At 41.7% G+C, this 21,874-nt stretch overlaps 2 protein-coding genes across 5 annotated transcripts in view; one reads left to right on the forward strand and one right to left on the reverse strand.

Annotated features, from left to right (window-relative positions):
- Positions 1-549, reverse strand: part of syt7b (synaptotagmin VIIb) — a 92,068-nt gene extending 91,519 nt beyond the window's left edge. The window contains exon 1 of one of the 2 annotated variants that reach the window (XM_058078754.1): positions 138-549. The gene's annotated coding sequence lies outside the window, so the exon portion shown is untranslated. The remainder of the gene's footprint in view (positions 1-137) is intronic. The other variant, XM_058078755.1, reaches the window with a different exon arrangement.
- A 617-nt stretch (positions 550-1,166) lies between these two features.
- apba2b (amyloid beta (A4) precursor protein-binding, family A, member 2b) overlaps positions 1,167-21,874 on the forward strand; it is a 49,524-nt gene continuing 28,816 nt past the window's right edge. For all 3 annotated transcript variants that reach the window (XM_058078748.1, XM_058078750.1, XM_058078749.1), the window contains exons 1-3: positions 1,167-1,308; positions 17,624-18,099; positions 20,782-21,839. In XM_058078748.1, the coding sequence (XP_057934731.1) occupies positions 17,643-18,099; positions 20,782-21,839 (1,515 nt within the window). In that variant the 5' untranslated portion in view covers positions 1,167-1,308; positions 17,624-17,642. The remainder of the gene's footprint in view (positions 1,309-17,623; positions 18,100-20,781; positions 21,840-21,874) is intronic.

Below are 21,874 nucleotides of genomic sequence, written 5' to 3' on the forward strand. Positions count from 1 at the left end.
CCCCTTTCCCCCTACATCAGCTATTTACATACTTAGAAGAAAAACACTTACTGCCATTGCTTTTACCGTTCATTACCTTTCATTTATAAGAAATTGAAATGAAAAAATAATCTTAAATACAACATAAACACACTTACCTCATTGTCGTCGAAAGGACTCATCCATATTGCTCGACCGGATGATACTTCCGGTCAAATTGTAATCGAATTCCTTGCTTTTACTCCACATACTGATGTTATACGTGCCTACAACTGTTTTAAATGTATTTTCCTTGAGCCTGTGTGAGGGGGAAAAACGGTTTTGTGACCACTGATATTTGTTGCACAAGTAAATTGGTAGCGTCCTCCAAACACCTGCTCACACATGAATATTAAATGTAATAGCACTATTTAGCCACTAGGGGGAGCGCATGGCTAACAGTGCTTCACTCCAGCGTAGAAGAAGACGAACCTGCTCTGGAGTATCTCATGTTGGAACCACAACAAGTGTCAATAATATAATAAAAGGCTAATGTGCTATTTGTGTTTAATTATTTATTCATTGTTATTTATTAAGTCAACAATACAACCAGTACACATCTCGTTTATATAGTATAGTGTTTATAAATTACCGTAAGAGATAAGCCTAGCCATGCTACAAGCTAGGAGCTAGCGTTACCTTTTAATGTGAAACTCAACGTCAGGGCCGCTAAGCTAGCTAGCTAGCTCGTTAGCTAGCTCCGTGAAAATACAGCATTCATTCAAAGATTCGAGGCAAACTACAAAACATAATGATGTGAAATGTGTGAGTTTTAAATCAGAGATGATCGAGTAGGTTGAAATGCAAACAAAAAGTGTGTAGCTCAGCTCAGAAAGTACAATTTAAATATGCGGAAGTAATATATATATAAAACTACACAAAACTACGGCGCCCCCTAAGGGACAGGAGGACTTTTGCAGCTTGAATATTTGTGTTGACTTGTTTTGTACTAGTAACCTTATTATTACAAATTACTGTAATAAAACTTGCATATGTGTATCACAAATGTTTTTAAAGCTAAAATATTTGTACTGCATTTTTATCAAGTGTCGTAACTCGTATCTGTACGGTTCATTTGGTATCGAATCGACACCAAAATCTGCAGTATCGACCACCACTAACTCCCAGCCAGACAGCCGCAGTGAGCGAGCATAATGTTATGCTGGTTCCGGGGCGGCACTACTCGGTACTGCTTTCTGTCTCCGAGTCCAGCAAAAAAAAAAAGGGGGGGATACTCGGCCTGCCAGAACCAGCTCGCATCGTCCTCGAATGAATTATCCATTTCCCCAGGTAAGACTTAAGTTTGATTCCACTGTTGATTGACAGTCGAGGAAGCATCAATCGGGTTTCCTCTCTCCTCCGGAGCAATCCTGGGGAGCGGTGGATGCTGCTCTTGCTCGATCGGTGCGTGTGCAATGATGTGTTCTGCATCAACGCTAACAATAGCGCGTTCGAACAGATGTGCGCCTCTTAGAACAACATGCACCGAACTCTTGACAAAAAAAATAAATGTCAACGTCCACGCAGCGTTCACACGCCTTATTTCGGCCCACGGTTTTGCTCTCCACGCCGGGAAAGGGGATTCATTTTCATATCGATGACTCCTTTCTTAGTCTTAATCAAAGCATTGGTGCATGAGATTCTAGTCGATACGAAGAGCCCATTTGCTTCTCCTTTAGCTTTCTCCATCATCACACTCCCACACACTTCTACATGGATACATTATAGATGGATGGAGATAGATAGATTGTTGTTAGTTCCTGCTGAGTGTCAGTCTGTGTCAGCCCCCCCACACAGACACACAAAGTCTGTTTTGTGCGAAAAGATGCAATCCACAGCGGTTTATCTCATCCATACCGAGTATCATCACCACTCCATTCATTTTACCTTTGCCTTGTCATCATTAGGGTCACGGGAGCCTATCACAGCTGGCTTTGGGTGACAGGGTTAAAATGAGTTTTTAACCAATATTAGAGCCTTCTGGACATGAAATAACACCCCTATAGTCACTTCTACATTCATATTACCCGATATAGTAGGCATAATAAGAGAATTAAGACATACAGCACCTATTTACAACCTTCTAAATACATTATTAGAGCCCTCTAGACATGAAATAACACCCCTATAGTCACCTTTATACTTCTACTACCTAATATAGTAGACATATCAAGAGATAATAAGGCATAGAAAATCTGTTTACAACCTTGTGAATAATTTTTAACCATTATTAGAGCCTTGTAGACATGAAATAACACCCCTATAGTCACTTCTACACTCATATTATCCAATATAGTTGACATAAGGGAAATAAGACATACAGCACCTATTTACAACCTTCTAAATGCATTATTAGAGCTTTCTAGACATGAACTAACACCCCTATAGTCACTTCTACACTCATATTACCCAATATAGTTGACATAATAAGAGAAATAAGACATACAGCACCTATTTACAACCTTCTAAATACATTTTCTTAACATTATTAGAGACCTCTAGACATGAAATAACACCCCTATAGTCACCTTTATACATCTACTACCTAATATGGTAGACATAACAAGAGACAATAAGACATGGAAAATCTGTTTACAACCTTATGAATAAGTTTTTAACATCGTTAGAGCCTTCTAGGCATGAACTAACACCCCTATAGTCACTTCTACACTCATATTACCCAATATAGTGGACATAATAAGGGAAATAAGACATACACCACCTATTTACTACCTTCTAAATACATTTTCTTAAGATTATTAGAGCCCTCTAGACATGAAATAACACCCCTACAGTCATCTTTGCACTCCTATTACCCAATATCGTTGCCATGATAAGAGCATTCAAGACATAAATAAGCATCAAGCTTGTGCGTGTCGCTGTAAATGATGCGTTCAGGTGCTACGAGAGCCGTGTAGGTGAGTCGACAGGAAGTTGCCATGATTCAAACCTTCAATAAAAGACTGTCGTTGCGCCACAATAAAGTTGATGTTCATGCACTGGTTGTTGTCCATCTTTGTAAATGGTGATCGATAAAGAAGGGATTCAAACATGGAATCAGGACGGTACAAATGCTATCCTTAATCACACGGGTAATGAGGACACTTTAAGCAACGTTCTGCTCAGGTTATTGATTTTGTTGGCGAATAGTTCACCATGTCTCATTTGCCAACAAGGAAGGAGTTTGTCCTTGAGTGCAGGTGCTATACGGTATAGCGTCCACTTAGCCGAGGGGGGGTTGGGGGGGGGGCATTCCCAGAGCGATGATAAAGATCCCGATGGGAACAATGTGGAGGATTCAACCTAGCAACCCACTCTCAGCATGTCAACATGTTGTGTACGCTCCCTCCAGTCTCCCAAGGAAGAAACTAACTTTTCTTAATATTATTAGAGCCCTCTAAACATGAAATAACACCCCTATGGTCACCTTTTATACTCCTACTACCTAATATAGTACACATAACAAGAGACAATAAGACATGGATAATCTGTTTACAACCTTATGAATAAGTTTTTAACCATCATTAGAGCCTTCTAGACATGAACTAACACCCCTATAGTCACTTATATACTCATACTACCAAATATAGTGGACATAATAAGGGAAATAAGACATACAGCATCTATTTACAACCTTCTAAATACATTAGTAGAGCCCTCTAGACATGACATAACACCCCTATAGTCACTTCTATACTCATATTACCCAATATAGTAGACATAATAAGAGAATCAAGACATACAGCACCTATTTACAACCTTCTAAATACATTATTAGAGCCCTCTAGACATGACATAACACCCCTATAGTCACTTTTACACTCATATTACCCAATATAGTATACATAATAAGAGAAATAAGACATACAGCACCTATTGACAACCTTCTAAATACACTTTCTTAACATTATTAGAGCCCTCTAAACAAGAAATAACACCCCTATGGTCACCTTTTATACTCCTACTACCTAATATAGTAGACATAACAAGAGACAATAAGACATTGAAAATCTGTTTACATTTAAACATTTAAAATTACAGCAATTTTTTAAAAAATTAGCATGCTAAAAATTTGCATGCTAATGTTAGTATATTTATTAGTATATAATTAGTATATTGGTATAGTTGGTATATTACCATTTTAGTGTAGCATAGTCAGCATTTTCATATACGTACAGACATTCAGAAACACTTAGTTCTATTATGCTAAGTGGTAACGTGCTAATTTTCACATGCTAGCAATGCTAACATGCTAACATTTGCATTTTTAGCCACTATCATGCTTGCATTGCTGACATGTTAACATTAGCATAGTAGCGTTTTAGCTTTTTTTTCACCAGTAGAAACCTATATAAAACATTTAATGCCGTCATGTGTTAACATGTTAGCGCTAGCATGCTAATATTAGCATAGTACCTTTTTTTTGGACATTTTCATTAAGAATTAACACACACAGACTTAGCTCTACCAGGCTGGGTGTTCCATGTTAATATTAGCATTGTTAGCATGCTAATGTTAGGAAAAAAGAAAAAAAAATAATGAAACAGAAAAATATGAAAATCTATTCCCTATTTAAAAAAAATGATTAAAAAAACAATAATGATGTTTTTCTTGGCAGTCTTAGCTAACCAAATGCTAGCGATGACGATTCTGTCTGCTATTAATTCCGAATTTTATGTTTTTTTTTCAGTTTAGCAACCAAATTTCGGATTTTTTTTTTTCAACAAACATATCTGCGGCCATATCTGTTAATACTCGACGCAACGATCCTATGGCGTGGATTTAGAGCGGAGAGACAGTTATGTGATGTAAGGGGATTCGAATGACAGATGCAATAATCCAGATTTCTGTCATCACGGGATTGGTTGCCGTTGTTGGCTCAGTTTGGTGTCACAGACCTCATGAGGTCTTTCGGATCCTTTATCCTCTGTCCTTTCCATCCGTCACGACCTCTGGCTGCATCCCTCGGGATGGTGAAATTAGTACTCAGCACACCATGATGACTAAAGCTACGTAGCTTCTCTTATTGATTTATTCCCCCCACCCCCCTCAGATGTGACCTTTGACAAAACAAACGCCGCCATGGTTATTTTTTTTTCCCCGGCCGGCTATTTGTTTGCAATCTACTTATGGAAGATAAGCCCCGTTTCGGAAAACATATGTCTACATTTGGAATATTTGCCTGGGAATGTTCGACTTCATTCAGGTCATTTTATTCTCCGGGTATTGAATCGACCGTAGGTTGTCTTAGAACCGGGGTCTCAAAGTCAATTTACCTGGGGGCCACTGGAGCTAGGGTCTGGGTGAGACTGGGCCACATCAGGTTTTCAAAAAAAAACAAAACGCATTTATTAAAAACAGAAAAATTAATAAACTTTGCTTTGGTTTCGATTTTCTACAAGAAAAGCTCTGATAAAACATTCCACCGATGGTTCTATGGACCGATGTTTCTATGGACCAATGGTTCTATGGACCCATGTTTCTGTGGACCAATGGTTCTATGGACCGATGGTTCTGTGGACCGATGGTTCTATGGACCGATGGTTCTATCGACCAATAGTTCAATGGACCGATGGTTCTACGGACCTATGGTTCTATGGACCAATGGTTCTATGGACCTACGGTTCTGTGGACCGACGGTTCTATAGACCAACGGTTCTATAGACCGACGGTTCTGTGGACCGACAGTTCTATGGACCGACGTTTATGTGGACCGACGTTTATGTGGACCGACGTTTCTATGGACCGATGGTTCTATGGACCGATGGTTTTATGGACCGATGTTTCTATGGACCGATGGTTTTATGGACCGATGTTTCTGTGGACCAATGGTTCAATGGACCGATGGTTCTATCGACCAATAGTTCGTTGGACCGATGGTTCTATGGACCAATGGTTCTATGGACCGATGTTTCTGTGGACCAATGGCTCTATGGACCGATGTTTCTGTGGACCAATGGACCGATGGTTCTATCGACCAATAGTTCAATGGACCGATAGTTCTATGGACCGATGGTTCTATGGACCGATGGTTCTGTGGACCGACATTTCTATGGACCGACGTTTCTATGGACCGACGGTTCTGTGGACCGACGGTTCTATGGACCGATGGTTCTATGGACCAATGGTCATGAGCTTTGGATAAGATAGCAGGTGCTGAAATGAGTTTCCTCTGTCGAAGATTGAGAAGAACCAGATGAGGTGGCTTGGTCATCCGGTCAGGATCCCTCCTGTGTTAGAATCCCTTGAACCACCATGGTATTTGTGGTTAAAAACAAAAAGAAATATGTCATTCATTTGATCTAAGGCAAATCCAAACAGATTCCCTGTGTTGTTGTTGATATGGGCATGTTTTTCCGGAACACCAAAATAGAACCGTGCTATGATCAAGCCAGTAGGCGCTTGCAGTGTTTCTGATGTGCACAGTTTCCACAGAGCATTGTCAGGAAGATCTCCCCAAAGAAGTCTTAAAATAGCTTTGAATCATGCATTATTACATTGCAGACCTTGCCTCCGCTGTCAAACTGCACTTGCTGCTGTGATTATTGTCTCCTTGTTTTCTCCAAGCGCACATCAGAAAATTCCCAGACCTCATTAACATTCCTTTGGAGTTGAAATCATAAGACTCCCATCTGGATTTTTCTGTCTTTCAAAAGTAAACGCAACTGGGAAAACCTTGGAAGATTTACACAACATGACACGATACGTGAATCCATGCTGTGATGTGGTGATGATTTCCCCGCAATCGGAATAGTTCGGAATAGAAAACAGTCGATCCACTCCAGTTACGCTCCCGGAAGTTATGTCCGATCAATATTTTTAGCAATAATTGTTAGGTTATATTCTGATCCAGATACCATCCTGTGACACAAGCCGAGTTTAAGCCCCAAATATGGACAACACTAATGAACGACGATGTAAGAAGATCCATGAACAGATGGAATCAGGAGACACGGTGTACCTTTAAGCCTGGTCGTTAGGCTAGCGCTAGAAGCTAGTGTGCTAGATAAGGTGTTTCTCCCAGTCCTAATCCAAGCTGCTTGACTGTTGTAATTCCTGGTTTAATGACTTACGATAATGACCGGTGGTTCTGTGGACCGATGGTTCTATGGACCGATGGTTCTGTGCACTGATGGTTCTGTACACCAATGGTTCTGTGGACGGATGGATCTATGGACCGATGGGTCTATGGACCGAAGGTTCTATGCACCAATGGTTCTGTGGACCGATGGTTCTGTGGACTGATGGTTCTGTGGACCGATGGTTCTATGGACCGATGGTTCTGTGGACCGATGGTTCTATGCAACCTGACCTTAGACCTTGGAATGTATGAGCTTGTGCTCAGCTCGCTGCAAGTTAGCCTTAAGCCTGGTCGTTAGGCAAGCCTAGAAGCTAGTGTGCTAGAGAAGGTGTTTCTCCCAGTCCTAATCCAAGCTGTTTGACTGTTGTAATTTCTGTCTTAATGATTTACGATAACGACCGGTGGTTCTGTGGACCGATGGATCTATGGACCGATGGGTCTATGGACCGATGGTTCTATGCACCAATGGTTCTGTGGACCAATGGTTCTGTGGACCAATGGTTCTATGCACTGATGGTTCTGTGGACCGATGATTCTGTGGACCGATGGTTCTATGCAACCTGACCTTAGACCTTGGAATGTATGAGCCTGTGCTCAGCTCGCTGCAAGTTAGCCTTAAGCCTGGTCGTTAGGCTAGCGCTAGAAGCTAGCGTGCTAGAGAAGGTGTTTCTCCCAGTCCTAATCCAAGCAGCTTCCTGGTTTAATGACTGACGATAATGACCGGTGGTTCTATGGACCGATGGTTCTATGGACCGATGGTTTTATGCACCGATGGTTCTGTGGACTGATGGTTCTGTGGACCGATGGTTCTATGCACCGATGGTTCTATGGGCAGTTTCTGTGGACCAATGGTTCTACCGACCGATGGTTCTACCGACCGATGGTTCTGTGGACCGATGGTTCTATGCACCGATGGTTGTATGGACCGATGGTTCTATGGACAGGTTCTGTGGAGCGATGGTTCTACCGACCGATGGTTCTGCGGACCGACGATTCTGCAGACCGACAGTTCTATGGACCGACGGTTCTGTGGACCGACGGTCTATGGACTGACGGTTCTGTGGACCGATGGTTCTATGTGACCTGACCTTGGATGAGGATTGATGGACTTCCAGTAATGTATTAGCCTGTGCTCACCGCTGCAAGTTTTGATGCCGGGGTGATAGTCGAAGCTAGTGGTCGTTGTAACACTGGTACATGTATGTTGTATACTGTACCTGCAGAAAATGTACTATATATACATATACGTATATATATATAGAACCTATAGATCTACCAATCTGTGTTATCTCTGTGTTTACTAAAACATGAAGGATTCCGGGAGGTGTTGCTTAACCCGCCATTGCTTCAGGAGGTTTGACGGTAACAGATTCACACGTAAACCACATGCAGATATCACACCCGCAGTTCAATTGGATGCTGCGACTAGTGAGACTGCTCGATATTAGCGCACCGTCAAGCTAGTCTGAAGCTTCAAGAGACGCGCGCAGGCATGCATATACGCCGATAAGGAGAATGTCCACCAAACATTGGACAGGACCGATAAACAAACCCAAAAAGCCTCTTTGTGTCTGTTTGTGTTTTTGTTCTCGTGAAGAGCGGTGCTGCTCCTCTGCGCTCGAGCGATCGTCGCTGTCTGTACAATTAATCCTCGGCATGTCAGCTGGACGGTGGCGATACGGACGGCAACAAATGGGCAGTTTTGCATGTATGTCACTGTTGGGATTCAAACCTAATGTTGTTTATCCGAGGCAAACGTGAAGAGCTGTTTAGAATTGTCAGATAACCGTTTTTTTTCTTCATTGGTTATCAAGGTATTCTTCCATATAGAGCAGGGGTCTCGAACTCAGTTTACCTGGGGGCCACTGGAGCTAGGGTCTGGGCAAGGCTGGGCCGCATCAGGTTTTCTAAAAAACAAAACAAAACAAAAAAAAAACGCATTTATTAAAAACAGAAAAATATACAAACTTTTTCAGTTATTTAACCTTTAACATGAACATTAATCAAACGTAATAATTTTTTCTGAGTACATGATACCATACAGCATCCATATCAAACTTGCGCTGGCCTCACTAACATTAAACTTTCATATCAAGGCGGGGGCCTTAAACTAGTGTCCTGCGGGCCACATTTGGCCCGCGGGCCGCGTGTTTGAGACCCCTGCCATACAGCATCCATATCAAACTTGCGCGGGTTACGCACTAACATTAAACTTTCATATCAAGGCGGGGGGCCTCAAACTAGTGTCCTGCGGGCCACATTTGGCCCGCGGGCCGCGTGTTTGAGACCCCTGCCATACAGCATCCATATCAAACTTGCGCGGGTTACGCACTAACATTAAACTTTCATATCAAGGCGGGGGCCTCAAACCAGTGTCCTGCGGGCCACATTTGGCCCGCGGGCCGCGTGTTTGAGACCCCTGCCATACAGCATCCATATCAAACTTGCGTGGGCCGCACTAACATTAAACTTTCATATCAAGGCGGGGGCCTCAAACTAGTGTCCTGCGGGCCACATTTGGCCCGCGGGCCACGTGTTTGAGACCCCTGGTATACAGTAAATACCTGATATTTGTGGGGGTTACTATTACAGGCCATCTACCAATGGTAAGTATTCCAGAATATAATACACACACGGAAAACAATACTTGCATTTACTACCCACAAGGCATGCTGGGTAACTTCCTGTTAGGGCTGTTGGGCTTTCCAGCATGCCAAACGGGTTTGTACATTTGTGTGTAAAACGTGTATTTCGACACTGTGATACTGTTACATGGTACTAGTGTCCTGCGGGCCACATTTGGCCCGCGGGCCGTGTGTTTGAGACCCCTGCCATACAGCATCCATATCAAACTTGCGCGGGCCGCACTAACATTAAACTTTCATATCAAGGCGGGGGCCTCAAACTAGTGTCCTGCGGGCCACGATTGGCCCGCGGGCCGCGTGTTTGAGACCCCTGCCATACAGCATCCATATCAAACTTGCGCGGGTCGCACCAACATTAAACTTTAATATCAAGGCGGGGGCCTCAAACTAGTGTCCTGCGGGCCACATTTGGCCCGCGGGCCGCGTGTTTGAGACCCCTGCCATACAGCATCCATATCAAACTTGCGCGGGCTACGCACTAACATTAAACTTTCATATCAAGGCGGGGGCCTCAAACTCGTGTCCTGCGGACCACATTTGGCCCGCGGGCCTCGTGTTTGAGACCCCTGCCATACAGCATCCATATCAAACTTGCGCGGGCCGCACTAACATTAAACTTTCATGTCACGGCGGGGGCCTCAAACTAGTGTCCTGCGGGCCACATTTGGCCCGCGGGCCGCGTGTTTGAGACCCCTGCCATACAGCATCCATATCAAACTTGCGCGGGTCGCAGTAACATTAAACTTTAATATCAAGGCGGGGGCCTCAAACTAGTGTCCTGCGTGCCACATTTGGCCCGCGGGCCGCGTGTTTGAGACCCCTGCCATACAGCATCCATATCAAACTTGCGCGGGTCGCACTAACATTAAACTTTAATATCAAGGCGGGGGCCTCAAACTAGTGTCCTGCGGGCCACATTTGGCCCGCGGGCCGCGTGTTTGAGACCCCTGATATACAGTAAATACCTATAATAATATTTGTGGGGGTTACTATTACAGGCCATCTACCAATGGTAAGTATTCCAGAATATAATACACACACGGAAAACAATACTTGCATTTACTACCCACAAGGCATGCTGGGTAACTTCCTGTTAGGGCTGTTGGGCTTTCCAGCATGCCAAACGGGTTTGTACATTCGCGAGTCAGGTTGTAACATGTTTATACAATGTTAGAGTATTTAGGAGTTTACTCTTCAAAGGCATTACGTATTAGCACACCGAGGCTTATATTTGAATGCTGGATGTTTGTCCTCCTGAAGGCGTTATTTGATGACTGGCTCAGATCATTCAGACTCTGATGAAAAACAGCGAGTTGCTGTGGAAACCGTCAAGGGTTTTAGAGTTGTGGCGAGAGACGGACATTGGCACCGAACTGGTACTCTGTGCTTTCCTCCTCCTCCTCCTCCTCCTCTTTCTCCTTCCTGTACGGTACAACTCTCTCCCTTGTTGCCGTCTCCAAAGCGAGTGGGAGGCTTTAAGGAGAACAAATGTTGAATGTCAATGAGACAGCTGAGGAGAAACTCATTTTCCGACCGACTCTCTCTTAGGGTTCTTGAATAATACATTCAGAACCTAATGCCGTGTTTAACTAAAACTTCCATGGCCTGTATTAAAAATCATAGTGTTTTTTTTATGACATCATCATCTATTTTGCATAATTAGCCAAGCCACATATGAATCTTTATATGTGCCAGTAATGTTTAAAATGATCAAAATACCAAAAAAAAAAAAATAATATATGGGCTGCACGGTGGACGAGTGGTTAGCGCGCAGACCTCACAGCTAAAAGACCAGGGTTCAATTCCACCCTCGGCTATCTCTGTGTGGAGTTTGCATGTTCAAAATATGGCAAAAATACAAAAATATATATATAAAAATATAATATATGGGCTGCACGGTGTTCGAGTGGTTAGCGTGCAGACCTCAAAGCTAGGAGACCAGGGTTCAATTCCACCCTCGGCTATCTCTGTGTGGAGTTTGCATGTTCTCCCCGTGCATGCGTGGGTTTTCTCCGGGTACTCCGGTTTCCTCCCACATTCCAAAAACATGCTAGGTTAATTGGCCACTCCAATTTGTCCATAGGTATGAATGTGAGTGTGAATGGTTGTTTGTCTATATGTGCCCTGTGATTGGCTGGCCACCAGTCCAGGGTGTACCCCGCCTCTCGCCCGAAGACAGCTGGGATAGGCTCCAGCACCCCCCGCGACCCTCGTGAGGAAAAAGCGGTAGAAAATGAATGAATGAATGAATAATATATGGGCTGCACGGTGGACGAGTGGTTAGCGCACAGACCTCACAGCTAGGAGACCAGGGTTCAATTCCACCCTCGGCTATCTCTGTGTGGAGTTTGCATGTTCAAAATATGGCAAAAATACATAATAATGTAATATATGGGCTGCACGGTGGATGAGTGGTTAGCGCGCAGACCTCACAGCTAAAAGACCAGGGTTCGATTCCACCCTCGGCCATCTCTGTGTGGAGTTTGCATGTTCTCCACCGTGCATGCGTGGGTTTTCTCCGGGTACTCCGGTTTCCTCCCACATTCCAAAAACATGCTAGGTTAATTGGCGACTCCAAATTGTCCATAGGTATGAATGTGAGTGTGAATGGTTGTTTGTCTATATGTGCCCTGTGATTGGCTGGCTTGCCTGAAGACAGCTGGGATAGGCTCCAGCACCCCCTGCGACCCTCGTGAGGATAAGCGGTAGAAAATGAATGAATTAATAAAATATATAAATATATAATACAAAAAAAGTATTAAATGTTATCATGGATGTACATGTTACTGCAAGGGCATAGTATTACAGAGATGGCAGAGTGTGGAATTGAACTCGGGTCTCCTAGGTGTGAGGCCTGCGTGCTAACCACTTGGCTACCATGCAGCCTCAAATATTTACATTCATTCATTCATTTTCTACCGCTTATCCTCACGAGGGTCGTGGGGAGTATGCTGGAGCCTATCCCAGCTGTCTTTGGGCGAGAGGCGGGGTACACCCTGGACTGGTGGCCAGCCAATCACAGGGCACATATAGACAAACAACCATTCACACTCACATTCATACCTATGGACAATTTGGAGTCGCTAATTAACCTAGCATGTTTTTGGAATGTGGGAGGAAACCGGAGTACCCGGAGAAAACCCACGCAAAGATGGCCGAGGGTGGAATTGAACCCTGGTCTCCTAGCTGTGAGGTCTCCGCGCTAACCACTTTACCGCCGTGCCGCCCGAATATTTACATATTTAAATAAAAAACTAATAATCAATTACCAAAATAGTTAATAGTTAATTAATTGGGTAAGTGATTAACCATCGATTAATTAATTTTTGCTGCTCTACCTCTGAGTTAGAGTCTCCATAATCGAAAAAGTCACAAGATTTGTCGCTTTTTTTTTTGGAAAAAGACAATCTAGGGGTGTCTGAACTGTCGCTAAAGCAGCATTAGGATGCCAGACGTTACTTTTTGAGTCATGACAGTTTTGTCCGATAAAGACTTGTATGCTAATGGAACCCCGGATGGCCCCCATCACCAAAGACAAATATGACAGGTGATTGTTTCCACATCTCGCCTCCTCCGTCCTCCTTCTTGTTTGAATACAGACCATCCCATCCGCCGCTGTGACCACAGGTCATACCTTTCAATTTCAAGGCAGGAGACATTAGCATCCCCCCCCCCCCCCCCCCCCACGCTCACCCTGACAGCCATCTGCTGCTTCCCCAGGCTGCCAAACCAGGGGAGTGTCTAAGGATAATTTCAAGCATTTTGTGGCAGACACAAATAGGTTTGTCCGAGATGATAGCTTGACTCGAGTGTTCCCCGGTCGCCGCTCAAAGCAGACAATTGGGATTCTGCAGGCAGGCTGGTATCGGGGCTGTTAGTTATGGCCCAGCGTGGATGTGACATCCATTTTTAGCTTTTTTTGTACCGATAAAAACACCAGCATCCGGTGCCTACATTTCAGCCCTATTCTGTGGGAAGAAAAATAATACTGAATTATTACTAGAGCCCTCTAGACAAGAAATAACACCCCTATAGTCACCATCATACTCCTCTTACCCAATATAGTTGACGTAATAAGACATACAGCACCTATTTACAACCTTCTAAATACATTATTAGAGCTCTCTAGACAAAAAATAACACCCCTATGGTCACCATCATACTCCTATTACCCAATATAGTTGACGTAATAAGACATACAGCACCTATTTATAACCTTCTAAATACATTATTAGAGCCCTCGAGACAAGAAATAACACCCCTATAGTCACCATCATACTCCTATTACCCAATATAGTTGACGTAATAAGAGAAATAAGACATACAGCGCCTATTTATAACCTTCTAAATACATTATTAGAGCCCTCTAGACATGAAATAACACCCCTATAGTCACCATCATACTCCTATTACCCAATATAGTTGACATAATAAGAGAAATAAGACATACATCACCTATTTACAACCTTCTAAATACATTATTAGAGCCCTCTAGACAAGAAATAACACCCCTATAGTCACCATCATACTCCTATTACCCAATATAGTTGACGTAATAAGAGAAATAAGACATACAGCGCCTATTTATAACCTTCCAAATACATTATTAGAGCTCTCTAGACATGAAATAGCATCCCTATAGTCACCATCATACTCCTATTACCCAATATAGTTGACGTAATAAGATAAATAAGACATACAGCGCCTATTTATAACCTTCTAAATACATTATTAGAGCCCTCTAGACATGAAATAGCATCCCTATAGTCACCATCATACTCCTATTACCCAATATAGTTGACGTAATAAGAGAAATAAGACATACAGCGCCTATTTATAACCTTCTAAATACATTATTAGAGCCCTCTAGACATGAAATAACACCCCTATAGTCACTTCTACACTCATATTACCCAATATAGTTGACATAATAAGAGAAATAAGACATACAGCACCTATTTACAACCTTCTAAATACATTATTAGAGCCCTCAAGACATGAAATAGCATCCCTACAGTCACCATCATACTCCTATTACCCAATATAGTTGACATAATAAGAGAAATAAGACATACAGCACCTATTTACAACCTTCCACATACATTATTAGAGTCCTCTAGACATGAAATAACACCCCTATAGTCACTTCTACACTCATATTACCCAATATAGTTGACATAATAAGAGAAATGAAACATACAGCACCTATTTATAACCTTCTAAATACATTATTAGAGCCCTCTAGACATGAAATAACACCCCTATGGCATATTATGTGTGAAAAATAATGCAGAATTATTATTTTTTTGATTTTTTGTTTTGTTTGCTGATATGTGTGAAACATAAATATAACTCTAGCTTGATGTACATTTGCTAACATGTAGCATTTATATTTGCACCAGGTGAAACGCGAGCACATGAAAACACGTCAAGCGCCTCAATACCGGGAGATCGGGGACTGTGAATGTGAGCGTTAGCGTCTGCTCAGGGAGATCCCGACAAGGAGGCGTTTCAGGAAGCTGATGTTGGAATATAATATGGAGAAATAGGGGCGGGTGGAGTCAGTGAGGTGCATGCTGTGGAGCAGCCGGTGGGGGAAGGGAGGAGCAGCGAGAGAGCGGCAGGCAGGCAGGAAGAGAACACTGGGCCGTTGTTAACGCCACTGCCATTGTATGTATGTATGTATGTATGTATGTACGCCGCATCTGGTTTCGGGGACCTCAGGTAAGAGGTTCCTTTGCTTTACGTTGCCTTGATTTTGACAAGAGGGGCGTTCAGGAGCGTTTGTTAATTGGAAAATGATTGCTGTTTGAATCAGAATATTTCATGCTATGCTCACCTTGTGATCAGTAATTACCGAGCTTGGTCTTCATCCTGGCACTTTGGCAGGCCTAGTCAATATTAGCTATTTTTTTGGAGTGGTCTTCTTGTTAATAGCTAATTACTGTAATCATTACTAGTGATTGAAATTGTAATTAGGTAGAGGCAAAATATGGATGGTGCAGACACAACAGATGACACAGCGAATAAGGGTGTGCCTGATGCAAAAATCAAACTCCACAATGAGTGATGGGTAGCAATGCTAGGATCCATGCTTTGAATTGATGAATACATCCTGTACCTGTTTGACAACTTCCACAAATAGGCTTGTTGTGTAGCATCTCCTCCTCTCTTTGACTGATTTAAACTATTACTGTAAGGTTTGGCCCACTTTTGACTATTTAGTATTGAACTATCCAGGCCACCGAGGGAGAGCTTCACTAGACATGAAATAACACCCCTATAGTCACCATCATACTCCTATTACCCAATATAGTTCACGTAATAACCTTCTCAATACATTAGAGCCCTCTAGACAAGAAATAACACCCCTATAGTCACCATCATACTCCTATTACCCAATATAGTTGACGTAATAAGAGAAATAAGACATACAGCACCTATTTATAACCTTCTAAATACATTATTAGAGCCCTCTAGACATAAAGTAACACCCCTATAGTTACCATCATACTCCTATTACCCAATATAGTTGACATAATAAGAGAAATAAGACATACAGCACCTATTTATAACCTTCTAAATACATGATTAGAGCCCTCTAGACATGAAATAGTATCCCTATAGTCACATCATACTCCTATTACCCAATATAGTTGACGTAATAAGAGATATAAGACATACAGCACCTATTTACAACCTTCTAAATAGATTATTCGAGCCCCCTAGACATGAAATAACACCCCTATAGTCACCATCATACTCCTATTACCCAATATAGTTGACATAATAAGAGAAATAAGACATACAGCACCTATTTATTACCTTCTAAATACATTATTAGAGCCCCCTAGACATGAAATAACACCCCTATAGTCACCATCATACTCCTATTACCCAATATAGTTGACGTAATAAGACATACAGCACCTATTTATAACCTTCTAAATACATTATTAGAGCCCTTTAGACAAGAAATAACACCCCTATAGTCACCATCATACTCCTATTACCCAATATAGTTGACGTAATAAGACATACAGCACCTATTTATAAACTTCTTAATACATTATTAGAGCCCTTTAGACAAGAAATAACACCCCTATAGTCACCATCATACTCCTATTACCCAATACAGTTGACATAATAAGAGAAATAAGACATACAGCACCTATTTATAACCTTCTAAATACATTATTAGAGCCCCCTAGACATGAAATAACACCCCTATAGTCACCATCATACTCCTATTACCCAATATAGTTGACGTAATAAGACATACAGCACCTATTTATAACCTTCTAAATACATTATTAGAGCCCTTTAGACAAGAAATAACACCCCTATAGTCACCATCATACTCCTATTACCCAATATAGTTGACGTAATAAGACATACAGCACCTATTTATAAACTTCTTAATACATTATTAGAGCCCTTTAGACAAGAAATAACACCCCTATAGTCACCATCTATACTATTACCCAATATAGTTGAAAATAAATAAATAAAATAAAACTAAAATACAATAAAATAAATATAAATCACTTAAATTACAAAAATAATAATAAATAAAATACAAAAATAAACGAAAATAAAACTAAAAAAATAATTTAAATAAAATAAATCACTTAAATTCTATTAGGAAAGCAGGAAGTGAACAAATGTAACAGTTACTGATTGTAAACGTACCAGATGGAGGGGTAGGATTTAATAAGCTTTGCTTCTTCCTACTCCTTTTTGGACATGTGGAACTGGGAACTGATTATGTGATGCATTCAATTGTAATCCGATGCATGTTCAAATGAAATTAAACCATTACCATTATGATGTGGACTTTGCTTATTAATTTCCATGTGTTTATGTATTTGTTGCTTAGGAGCCACCAATAACGATGCATGGCTTGTAAAGCACCAAACATGGCTCAAAGGAAGCGGCCGGGGACCAGCGGAGTAAACAACATGGCCCCTCCACCTCCCACCTCCTGTCCCACGCCTCATCGACCGGAGTCACGCGAGTCGAAAACCCTCCCCGCTCGCCAGCGTCCAACCCGTTACCCGAAGGAATCACACGCTCCCAAGCCGCTTCCCCGTACCTGCAAGTCCCAATATTCCACGGTTCGCAGCTGTCCGGAAGAGGACACGGATGCGGATGTAGAACTGAAGCGATATAGCGACGGACCAGATGCAGAATTACAGGACCAGAGACCTCCCACTCCGTCGACGCCTGAACTTGAGCCTGAGCAAGAACACCAAAACCGGGTGGATGTCCGTGATGGAGGTGACAGCCTGGATGATGACTCCAGCTCCGACTACATTAACAACACTTCAGAGGATGAGGAAGACTATGATGACGGTGAGTGGATACATTAGGAAATATGATTAGTCAAAATAGTGATGGGCTTATTTTTAACCCCAACAAGAAGGTTTTCATTTACATTTCTTGTTGGGCTGCCTGTCATCAGGATTAACCGTGTTTAATAAAGTATAAATACAAGGTTTAGCATCATTTGAAGGGATGTAGACTTCAAGCAAGAGAAATAAACTGGTTTAAAGAGTCTGCATAATAGTTTATTCATCTTTGGTATATGTGTGTATATATATATATATATATATATATGTATATATATATATATATATATATATATATATATGTATATATATATATGTGTGTATATATATATATATATATATGTATATGTATATATATATGTATATAAGGTGTACATATAAGGTTGTAAATAGGTGCTCTATGTCTTATTTCTCTTATTACGTCAACTATATTGGGTAAAAGGAGTATGATGGTGACTATAGGGGTGTTATTTCATGTCTAGAGGGCTCTAATAATGTATTTAGAAGGTTGTAAATAGGTGCTGTATGTCTTATTTCTGTTATTATGTCAACTATATTGGGTAATATGAGTGTAGAAGTGACTATAGGGGTGTTATTTCATGTCTAGAGGGCTCTAATAATGTATTTAGAAGGTTGTAAATAGGTGCTGTATGTCTTATTTCTGTTATTATGTCAACTATATTGGGTAATATGAGTGTAGAAGTGACTATAGGGGTGTTATTTCATGTCTAGAGGGCTCTAATAATGTATTTAGAAGGTTGTAAATAGGTGCTGTATGTCTTATTTCTGTTATTATGTCAACTATATTGGGTAATATGAGTGTAGAAGTGACTATAGGGGTGTTATTTCATGTCTAGAGGGCTCTAATAATGTATTTAGAAGGTTGTAAATAGGTGCTGTATGTCTTATTTCTGTTATTATGTCAACTATATTGGGTAATATGAGTGTAGAAGTGACTATAGGGGTGTTATTTCATGTCTAGAGGGCTCTAATAATGTATTTAAAAGGTTGTAAATAGGTGATGTATGTCTTATTTCTCTTATTATGTCAACTATATTGGGTAATATGAGTGTAGAAGTGACTATAGGGGTGTTATTTCATGTCTAGAGGGCTCTAATAATGTATTTAGAAGGTTGTAAATAGGTCCTGTATGTCTTATTTCTCTTATTACGTCAACTATATTGGGTAAGAGGAGTATGATGGTGACTATAGGGGTGTTATTTCATGTCTAGAGGGCTCTAATAATGTATTTAAAAGGTTGTAAATAGGTGATGTATGTCTTATTTCTCTTATTATGTCAACTATATTGGGTAATAGGAGTATGATGGTGACTATAGGGGTGTTATTTCATGTCTAGAGGGCTCTAATAATGTATTTAAAAGGTTGTAAATAGGTGATGTATGTCTTATTTCTCTAATTATGTCAACTATATTGGGTAATATGAGTGTAGAAGTGACTATAGGGGTGTTATTTCATGTCTAGAGGGCTCTAATAATGTATTTAGAAGGTTGTAAATAGGTCCTGTATGTCTTATTTCTCTTATTACGTCAACTATATTGGGTAAGAGGAGTATGATGGTGACTATAGGGGTGTTATTTCATGTCTAGAGGGCTCTAATAATGTATTTAAAAGGTTGTAAATAGGTGATGTATGTCTTATTTCTCTTATTATGTCAACTATATTGGGTAATAGGAGTATGATGGTGACTATAGGGGTGTTATTTCATGTCTAGAGGGCTCTAATAATGTATTTAGAAGGTTGTAAATAGGTGCTGTATGTCTTATTTCTCTTATTATGTCAACTATATTGGGTAATAGGAGTATGATGGTGACTATAGGGGTGTTATTTCATGTCTAGAGGGCTCTAATAATGTATTTAGAAGGTTGTAAATAGGTCCTGTATGTCTTATTTCTCTTATTACGTCAACTATATTGGGTAAAAGGAGTATGATGGTGACTATAGGGGTGTTATTTCATGTCTAGAGGGCTCTAATAATGTATTTAGAAGGTTGTAAATAGGTCCTGTATGTCTTATTTCTCTTATTACGTCAACTATATTGGGTAAAAGGAGTATGATGTTGACTATAGGGGTGTTATTTCATGTCTAGAGGGCTCTAATAATGTATTTAAAAGGTTGTAAATAGGTGATGTATGTCTTATTTCTCTTATTATGGCAACTATATTGGGTAATAGGAGTATGATGGTGACTATAGGGGTGTTATTTCATGTCTAGAGGGCTCTAATAATGTATTTAGAAGGTTGTAAATAGGTGATGTATGTCTTATTTCTCTTATTATGTCAACTATATTGGGTAATAGGAGTATGATGGTGACTATAGGGGTGTTATTTCATGTCTAGAGGGCTCTAATAATGTATTTAGAAGGTTGTAAATAGGTGATGTATGTCTTATTTCTCTTATTATGTCAACTATATTGGGTAATAGGAGTACGATGGTGACTATAGGGGTGTTATTTCATGTCTAGAGGGCTCTAATAATGTATTTAGAAGGTTGTAAATAGGTGCTGTATGTCTTATTTCTCTTATTATGTCAACTGTATTGGGTAATAGGAGTATGATGGTGACTATAGGGGTGTTATTTCATGTCTAGAGGGCTCTATAATTGATTCTACGTTCTATTGGGTACAACAGATAACACCACATCCCTGTTTGTTTCTGAACGTTTCCAGGACTGGCAGAGGAGGATGAAGGCGTCACTTACTACATCCGGTACTGCCCCGAGGACGACAGCTACATGGAAGGTATGGACTGCAGCAGGCAAGGAGACCGCAACCACCACCATCACAGCCAGGAAGAACATGTCGCTTCTATGCAGCAAAACGAAGGCCATCAGGAAGCTGTGGAAGAATGGACTGAGGATGGAGAAGGAGAAGTTAGAGAAGAGGAGTGGGTGGAAGATAAAGAGGAGGAAAGTGCCGTCAGGGAAGAGTGGAGAGAAGAAGAAGAAGAAGGGGACCGGGAGGAGTGGAGGGAAGGAGACGAGGAGTGTGGAGAGGAGTGGACGGAGGAGGGTCCGGGTCGGCAAGACCAGCAGTGGACTGGTAGTGAGAGGCACAGAGTGGACGAGTGGGCTGAAGGTGAGGGGGAGGTACGCTGCGAGGTGGTGGAGCAAGACCCCGATGAACATATATACAATGGCCGACCAGAACCGATATTGGACCATAACCATCACAATCACCACCATCACCACCAACATCCGATGCAGGACGACCTCCGACACGACGACGACGATGATGATGAAGAAGAACATGACGATGCGGAGAGCGAAGACTACTGTCCAAATGACGAAGCATACGAGGAAGAAGACGAAAGACACGGGACGGCCTACAACGGAGACTACTACGTCCCGGAGGACAACGGTAACTCGGTGCATGCTTCGCCATTCCGAGGACGTAAAGTGATGGTGGTTGAGGGGGAGACGGGTGAGGAGGCGGAGGAGGACATTGACCAAATAGTCGCTGAGATCAAGATGAGTATGAGCATGGGGAGTCTAAGTAGCGGTACCGACCAAAGTCCGGAGGAGCTGGCGCAGGACCCGCTCGCAGGCGACTACCCTCACGGCAAGCCCGACGACGCGGCGGCGTACCCGCCGGCTCACCACCGCCATGACAGCAGACCCAAGTCTCTCAACCTGCCCTCCGTGCATCATAACAACCCGGACCTCCAGAGGGGTCTGAAGATCCAACCGCATTCGCCAGAAGATCGACAGAGGTGGCAACAAGAGCAGGTGAGCTTTGAGACCTTTAGGGTGAATTATACTGC

Source organism: Doryrhamphus excisus, chromosome 7 (genome assembly GCF_030265055.1).
Source record: "Doryrhamphus excisus isolate RoL2022-K1 chromosome 7, RoL_Dexc_1.0, whole genome shotgun sequence".
NCBI classification, from domain to species: domain Eukaryota; kingdom Metazoa; phylum Chordata; class Actinopteri; order Syngnathiformes; family Syngnathidae; genus Doryrhamphus; species Doryrhamphus excisus.